The sequence below is a fragment of the Chiroxiphia lanceolata genome, chromosome 7, assembly GCF_009829145.1.
Source record: "Chiroxiphia lanceolata isolate bChiLan1 chromosome 7, bChiLan1.pri, whole genome shotgun sequence".
Taxonomy (NCBI): Eukaryota; Metazoa; Chordata; class Aves; order Passeriformes; family Pipridae; genus Chiroxiphia; species Chiroxiphia lanceolata.
The window spans coordinates 7,002,205-7,010,955 of NC_045643.1; the positions used below are offsets into that span (position 1 = coordinate 7,002,205).

The 8,751-nt window shown below is 50.5% G+C and overlaps 1 protein-coding gene across 9 annotated transcripts in view; it reads left to right on the forward strand.

Moving 5' to 3' along the window:
- Positions 1 to 6,551, forward strand: part of VWC2L (von Willebrand factor C domain containing 2 like) — a 423,395-nt gene extending 416,844 nt beyond the window's left edge. For 8 of the 9 annotated variants that reach the window (XM_032693022.1, XM_032693020.1, XM_032693021.1 and 5 more), the window contains one exon: positions 5,917 to 6,551. In XM_032693022.1, the coding sequence (XP_032548913.1) occupies positions 5,917 to 6,065 (149 nt within the window). In that variant the 3' untranslated portion in view covers positions 6,066 to 6,551. The remainder of the gene's footprint in view (positions 1 to 5,916) is intronic. The other variant, XR_004357978.1, reaches the window with a different exon arrangement.
- Positions 6,552 to 8,751: the final 2,200 nt, after the last annotated feature.

The window sequence follows — 8,751 nt, forward strand, 5'->3', positions numbered from 1 at the left end:
GGATCACCTGTATTCCTGCTGTGGTTTTCCCCTTTTCCTGCTGGGGATCCATGAGCATCCTTGTGCAGGTTCCAGGTGTAAATCCTCGCTTTGTGAGGGGTTGGTTTCAGCTGAGTGATGCTGGGAGCAGTGGACAACAGTGCTGGAGACCACATGGCTTGTGGTGTGGGATGGTCATGGTGAAGACTGTGAGATGCCTGTTTTGTGGAGAGATGGAGAGAAAAATCCACCTTCCCCCTGCGAAGACACTTGGGCCACGCTCCCTAGAAACATCTCGCCCAGTTCAACTGCATTTGTGGTAAAGCTCCAATAGCAAAGTCATTGAGCTGAGTGAGCATCCTGGGGATGTTTTCAGGCTGTATCCATTCTAGATACTGTGGATACACCACTGTTTTCTTTTCTGCTTATCCCTTGGCAATTTTAATTTGTGGGCACACCACGTGAGAGCCTGAGGGATGGCTTGGCTGAATACAGCTCTATAACCAGGCAGATAAGCATAGCCATCAACCACCTCTCAACTTGATGTTATCCATTGACTGAATCGCTGAATTCTCTTGGAGTCAGCTTTAGTATCTCCTAAAGGGATGGGGAAGCTCTCAAAAGAGTGGCAGGAGACATAGAGTTATCACTGGAAAAATATTTACTGAGAGGAAACTACCACTGCTGCTGAATCAGGAGGTTGCACCATGAGAATTGTGGGGGGAGGTGATGAGCTTTTGTGTGGGACAGACACTCCCCAGGGCAATCTGAATATCACAGTTGGCCTGAAGTGAGTTGTGCTTGCTGTTTGATTAACATTTGATTTCCTTTTACTGCTTCTTTGTGCACACAAAGCTGAATTCAGAGCTGCTGAAAGCCAGAGGCAGAGACACTGATTCAGTAAAACCCATCTGGGAGCTGTGGGGGCACTGGTGTTCAGCACCAAGCGACTCCCTGCATCAGCAGGACTCCATGAGCTCCTGGTGTTGGAGAGAGTGTGACCCCTGGATCCCCTCCATAACAGGGGTGCAGGTCAGCAGCACAACACGGGTCATCACCACGTACTGGGCTTAGCCCTATGGTTGTGAAATTGGCCATCACTCCCCCGACAACAAACCCTATATGATTTTTCACATCTCTCCCATTAAACCAGCATCTGAATGTCCCTAATATCTCCATAAAAATCTTCACAGCTGTTCTAGCAAACAGCCTGGAGTGCTGTGGGCTTTTATGAGTATTAACTATGTTAAGCAAAGCAAATCTCACAATTACATTGTCTGTGGGAGCAGCAAACTTCTCCCATCAGTCTCCCTGAGCGAGGAAAAAGGGTGATTAGTGTCCTGTTATCATCACAGTCGTGGTTTAAGATGCTTTTACCAGGAGCAGGATGACAGCCCTTGCCCAAAGCAGCGTCTTGTTCCTGCTGCTATCATCATAAGTAACCTGATGTGCTTGACATGTCATCAAATGTTGCTGAGCAGCATCTTCCTTTGAATAATAATTTAAAAAAAAAAAAACCAACAACACATTGCTGATCTGTCTCATCCTTTGTTTTTTGGGGTTTTTTTTTGGCATGGATTTGGCAGACCTTGGTCTCATCCTGTTCCTCCAAGCAGCCACAGTGGGAAAAGCTCAGGACAGTCCTGAGCAGCACTGGGCTGGGGCTCTGAGCTTTTGAAATACTGGGAAGGGAAAAGGATATTAAAGAATTTAGGGGAGTCTGTTGAGCTCTTGCAGAGCAAAGAAAGGACTTGGTTTCTTGCTGTGGGCTCTGGTTGTGGCTTTAGGGGCTGCACATGGCAAAGCCCCACAGATCCCCAGGTGCTGGATATTCTCTCCACCAAGAGCTCCCAGCTCTATAAACTGGAAAACTCCCTGGTGACTTGTGCCATGGCCCAGAAAATGCCACTTGGTTGGGGCATACTTGCACATAAATCTCAGCTGTGCAGTGTCTCTCCAAGAGCCTCTCTCTTGTGCCTCTGCTGCAGGTGTGATGCTACTGCATCCCAGTGTGGGCAAACAGGGCCCACTGCTCCAGTGTGAAAGTGTGAGAAGTTTCAATGGGGGGAAAAAAAAAGGCAGGGAGGGGCTGGCTGATAGTGATTGTGCTGGAAAATTGGATTTCAGGCAGTGGGAATTTAAGTTGAATTGTCACAAATGGAGTGTGGAAATTTTGCCTCCCGTTAGAAACCTGTGTTTCTGTAGGGATAGGGATAGCAGAGTGGGGGAGAGGGTGCAAAAACTCTCCATCCAGCTCGCTGTGGTGTGCAAAAGAAACCTTTTCACTCTGGCAAAGCAGAGAGGGGGGGTGTTTTGAGAGAGTGCTGGGGAAAAAAACAGTCCAGAGCAGTGGCAGTATTGGCCTAAATTACAAGTATCAAGGTCTGACAGGAGAGAGGCTGTCCCAAAATGGCAGGAAAACATCCCATAGGAGGGCAATGTCTGTAGAGCCCCAAGCCAGGTTTTCATCCATTTTGCTAAAAGCCAACAAAAAGGAAAACAAGCCCAATTGCTGTGGTTTTTCCCTCACTTCAGCCTCTGAGTACAGCTCCTTCCTTAGGTGTGCTGAGGTGATCCTGGCCAGCCCAGAGATGATGAGTGCTGCTTCAACAAGGGCTCCTTTGGCCAACCCCCAATGTTCCTCCCAGCCTTCCGTCCCTAGGACTTATCCAAAATAGCTGTAATTTTCCCTCTTTCCCTTGCCCAGCCACTCTGGGGGGGTGGCAGCAGAATCCCAAGGATTTTCTCTTAGACACAGAGGTGCTTGCCAGGTCCTTCCAGGCTCGTTTGATGCCAGAGATCAGCGGGGCAGATTACTAGTGTTTAATTACTAATTTACAGAGCTGCCCTGTGTCCTTGGCCAGGGCAGGGAGTCCCTGTGCTGCTGTCCCCAGGATAAGTGATCCCAGAATAAGGGACCTCACAGGCACATGTGATGCTTTTAGTACCTCCCCCTCATCCATCTCCTCTTTCCATCACCATGTCCACTTTCTGCTCCTCCCTATCTTGGGATAGGGATACTAATGACAGGTGTTTGGTGATTACTTTTTTTCCACATGACCTCCCCAGGGAAACTCAAGAGGGAGAAGAGACCTGGGGCTGCTGGTAGGAGGAAGGGCAGCTGTGGCCGTGATGGAGCAGCCATGGAATGAATGGGCAGATGAGCAGGATGCAAGGAAAAATAAGCTTTTGCCCAGCTGGCAGCACCCCACCAGCCAGTCCCACTTGGATCACCCTTGGCTGAGTGACCCCTGCACCAGTTCAGTGCAGGGATGCAGCCAAAACCCTATGGGAGGGGTGTGGGGTTCCCAAAGCTTGGCTGGGAGGCAAAGTTGGCTCTTCTGAGAGTGAGCAAACCTGCTTGTTGCTGTCACTGCCAGCCTCCCTCCTGTTCCCAGCAATGGAAACAGGCTGGCCCTGCTATAAATCCGGAGAAGGCTGTGTCTGGAGACAGGTGTGGGGTGTCCAGGCAGCACTGGCTTCTCAAATGAGGTGATTAACAGGTAGCCACAGGACAAGAGAGAAAATAATCTTCCCCTTTCCTTGCCACCCTCATCTCCAGAGGAAGCTTTTTGTTTAAATTATAATGAAAAGGGGTATTTTTTTGCTCTGGGAGAGCAGAGCAGGCTGTTGCATGGAGGCTGCCCATGCTGGGCATCCCTGACACTGGCAGGCACTTAGAGCATCCCATTAGAGAGGGACAGGTACTTATTTCATCTTCAAGTGCAGCTGGATACAATTATTGGCATTTTCATTGTGTTTGAACCCTGGACATTTAATGGCAGCAAATGAGCTGACCTGGTCCCTGCTGGGAGCAACAACACACCACCTCCCACTGGGCTCCAGGAGGCAGAGAATTAAATCTGAGATGGAGAGCACAGGGACCCAAAAGCTGTGGGAAAGTATGACAACCTCAGTGGGTTGCCAGAAACATACCACAGTTGGGATTGCAGCCTTTCCAACCAGAACCGCATCTTCAGGAGAGACTTCAGGAGGCTTGGGAGATCTTCAGCTCCTGACCAGAATGGGCCATGACTCTTATAACCACAGGCCTGCAAAGGAAAACACAGATCCCATGTGTGCACGGGTACAGTTGGGCTGTTCTGTGTCACTGTGTGTCCTTGGCTGGTAACTCCTGGCTTTGAAGTTCTTTGCAGTGTGGAATGACTGAGGTTGGAGGGGCCCTTTGGAGCTTGTCCAGCCCAAAGCCCAGCTCAAGCAGACTTAAAACATCCCCACTCCCAGAGCACTGCTCCTCCACTGCCAGCAGAGCTGTGTCACCTGAACTCTGGCTCAACAAGTGGAGTTGGATCTGTGTCCAGAGCAAAAGCCTGCTTCTTCCTGGCATCCTGATGGATTCACGTGCTGGCTAGGCAAAGGAGGAGGCATCATGGAGCACACGGACCTTCCCAGTGCCACAGCCTGCCTTCCCAGATCCTGCCAAGGAGGGAAGCAGCAGCCCTGGGGAACACCCTGTCACCCCAGATTCTGGTACAGGAGCCATCAGAGGTGTCTTTCTCCAAGCCCTTCTGTTGTGGCTTCCTGAAGATGGATGTGAAATGTTGCTGTAGGAACTGATCTGCATTTGAAGAAGCCTTTAATGAAGTCGGGAGGTTGCTTAAACACAAATAACAGGCACCCTGAATGGTCTGGTTAAGCCCAGCCCTGTCAGACCGGTGGCCTGTTGAACAAAGGGTCCTGAGGAGCATCTTAATAAAGTGAGGGCACTAATAAGTGAAGTGAATACATCTCTGAGACTGTTAAACATGAGACCCCAGCACTGGGTTGGTTACAGCTCAGCCCGTTTCCAGCCACGTAGGGACCCTTTCAAACAGCCTTAAACCCAAGACTTAAGCAAGAACTTGCCCATAATTTCATGTCTGTACACACTCTCATCTTTGGAATGCACCTCGTGCACTGGAGGCACAGATTAGAACCGGTGGCAGCCGAGGGGTGACATTTCGGAGCAGCACTTGAGCCACAAGACACTTGTCAAATGTCTTTGTGCTTCCCCAATGCTGTGAATGCGACTGCCTCGAATTGTGTGTGTGCTGCTGGCTGTGACAGTAATTCCTGGCACCAAATGATGCAGGAGGGAGAGGGGAGGAAGGGAGGGCTTGCAGGGGGTCAGCTGGCAGTGGGTATTTGCGGGGTTTTTACAAGGGGGAGGAAAGGACTTTAAGGTCCCTTCCAACCCCAACTGTTCTGTGACTGGGAAATAAGATTCTTGCTGACCTGCTGCTCAGCTTTGATATACTGTGTAATAAGGAAGCCAAAAAAAAACCCCAAAACAATAATGAGCAGATTAAAGGAATTACCCTTGAGAAAAAAAAATAGATTTCATTAGAAAGCTTATTTGAGAGGTGAATTATTTTGCTAATTTGATGCTACAGCTCATTCATGGTTAATAGCCCCAACTGGTGGGGGGGTCCCTGGGGTTACCTGGTGTTGCAGTACGGCTGCTGTGGGGGATGAATTGGCTCTGGTCCCTGCAGCTCTGTGCAGGCTCACCAGGCTCATCAGGCTGTGTCCTGATGCTTGTTCTCATGGTCTTGTCCAACTAACAGGCAAAATTAAGGAGAAAAATTAAAGGGCAACTAAAGTAGAAACAAGCTGAGTGCATCGTTGGGGCATCCGATGCCATTTGTTGTAGGGGTTGGGTACAGAAACAGAGAAGGAAAGTTCTGAGGCCTTTTTTTTTTTTCCCTTTAGTGTCTGAAGGCATCCAAAAAAGTGAGACAAGTGATGGGTGTGGGGCAAAGGTTCGGCACTGAGCAGCTGGAAGGAGCATTGCTGGGATTTCGGCAGTGCTGTGACCAGAGCAGTGAGGGGTGGGGGCTGAGCACCTCACTGCTCCCAGGGGCTGGGGCAGAGCTGCTGCACCCCGTTCCGAACCAAAGACGTATTTATCTCTGTTGCCCCCGTGTGTTTTTGCAGGTCCGAACTGCTTTGCGGGAACCACGATAATTCCCGCCGGCATCGAGGTGAAGGTGGACGACTGCAATATCTGCCACTGCCACAACGGGGACTGGTGGAAGCCAGCGCAGTGCTCCAAGCGGGAATGCCAGGGCAAGCAGGCTCTGTAGTGGGACCGACCCCCCGCCAGCGCCAAACAACCCGCTGGGGACGATGAGGAAGGAACGGCCTCGATGCTGCCCCCGCGTCCGACCTCCCGCCACTGCAGCAGGGTCACCAGCGACACCTGCGAGCGTCCCGCACAAGCAGAGATTTGTGCCCGCGGGGAAGGGTCTCCCTGTGCCCCCTCCTGCTCTTCTCTGGCTTTGCACACTGTGTATCTGGTGTCTAGGTATCTCCTCTGCTTTTGTAATTACCAGTGCTTGGGAGGGATGCAGTGGTCAGGTTCGGGGAGGAAAAAGAAGAACAGCCCACCCAAGTCCTTGGACTGGTGATGCCTTCGAGCCGACGATCGATTCACCGCTCTCACTTTCTGCGATGTGGATCGTGGGGTTTTTCACATTTATTTATTTAAGGGTTTTTTGCTATTGTGATTTTTTTTTAAAGCCTCTTCCTAAGCTGGGATCACTGGGACAATACAGCTGTGAGTGAAGCGATGGATGGAGCATTTTTATTGTGTCTATAAGCAGGAGTGGCACTAAGGACTAAGGAGGGAGGTAGAAATTAAAAGGTGAGCAGGGTGTTAAAAAAACCCAACAACTGGAATGTAACCTGCAGCAGGACTGAGGTAGATGCACAGGTATGGACCAGACAGCCAAGACACAAAGCTGTATCTGTGTTACACTTTCTCCACTGAGTGGGGACAATAAAGTTGAAGACACTTACACAGTCACCGTGACCTTGATGGGAGCAGGAGCCCACCCTGGCTGTGTGGGCAGGGCAGGGCAGGCAAACAGACAGGAGGGGCTGGAAAGGCACCAAGAAAGCAGCATCTTACCTGGGTGGTCTCTTGTGTGAGGCCTGGCTGGGCATTGTGGTGAAGGATGAGGGTCCCACCTGTTCCCAGTTCTCGGGCTGAGTGTGTGCCCACCTGCCTTGTCCCATCCCTTGGTGCCAAGGCTGCCCTTGCTGGAGCCAAGGGCAGCATTTCATTGCCTTCAGCAACAGCAGGTCACACATACCTGATCCCCACACACAGGGAGGTTTCCAGGAATGTCCCATAGCACTAACCTGGCTCAGCTGGCAGACAGACCCTTTGCTGCAGCAGGAGGGAGCTGCCCTGGCTCTCCCTGGGAGCATCCATACTGCTGGGGATAAAGCAAGCCACGGTGCACAGGGAGATGTGGCTGGGCTGGCCACATCCATGGGAATTGGCTCCTGGTGAGGGGTGTCTCTAGGAGCAGCTCCATGCCTGCCTGCCAGGAGGAGAGGTCCCCATGGTCCCCACCTGCAGTCAAAGGATCCCGTCGGGCTTTTCGGCACTGGCACCTCCTGCTTTCTCAGGCTGCAGCTTCCAAGTGGTGCTGTCAAAGAAAAGCCACCAACGTCATCTCCCTGCTCTGCCTGCCTAGGTGAGCACAGGAGCCTTTCCCATCACTGTCCACGCTTGGTTCCCTGCTTTTTTTGGTCGTGGCCATGAGGGTGATGGTGCTTGTTTTGTTGAGAGTTCAGACTTCAGTGCAGCACCTGCCCTCGGCAGCGGCGGCCACAGATCCCCCTAGAGCATCTTCTGCCAGCGGATCAGCACATCGGGCTCGGTTCATACACACTGCTGCCTTCACATTTTTATTTCCTCCCCATTTTGGTGTTTTATGGAGGGCAGGGGTGGGATGAACATGAGCACAGTGACTGCTGTAGTGCAGCTGAGCACTGGCTTCCTGCAGGCTGAGCATCAGAGGTGCCGTGGCCACATTCCTGTGTGAGCTGTTGCCTGTCAATGACTATCTGGTTTCAAAACTTTCAAACAATAGTGTGCCTGAAACTAGTGAGGAAAAAACCAATCTGTAAAAATGGGAGGGGGTGTGGAGATGTCCTAGAGACAATATTTGATGTGTAAAAGACTATATTATTAAAAAATTATTTTGTTAAATATAAAGTGTGCAAACCAGCAAAAACCCCCAAAATTATATACTTGTGGTGTATTTTACTCTGCTGATCATCAGCCCCTCAAGCTCCCAATTCCCCATCTCATCTCTTGCTCCAGCCCCTGGCTCTCCGCAGTGCTGGTGAGCGTTGCTGGAGTGGGAGGAGTGGGCTTGGAGCCTGGAAACAGCCACAGGAGTCCCATGGACAGGATGTGTTGCCCAGGGAGCATCTCAGCCATAACTCAGAAAAGCAGCTTTGCTTTGCCAAACAGGGATTCCCTTTTTGGGAGCTGCCATGGACTGACACGGCTCCCAGGCTCTCGCTTTAACCTCCATCTGGTTTTGCCTTTTTCTGGTGCCATTTTTATATTTGATGCCATTTCCTGAACATGGAAATTTGCTTTCAGTTCACAAACTCCATTTGGTACCTCCAGATGCATCATTATTTACACTGATTAGTAGTTACTCCAATTAATTACAGCTTAATTACTGTAGTTAATGTTTGTACAGTGCTTGGAACAAGTACAGCTCTATACGTGCCACATATTATTATTTTCTTCGTTATTAATTAAGCACCATCTCCATTCCATGCTGTGCTACTTCATTATTTCCCAAGGAGTCACTGTAGCGCCCTTATTCCCACCCAGGAGTACTCTTCTCCCAGCTGCCACCAGGATGCTGCAGTGCTGGACCAGCATGGGACAAGCAGTGGGATTGCTAAGCAATTGCTAAGCTTGTTTTTTTTCCTTTCACCCTTTCAGGGCTCTGTGTC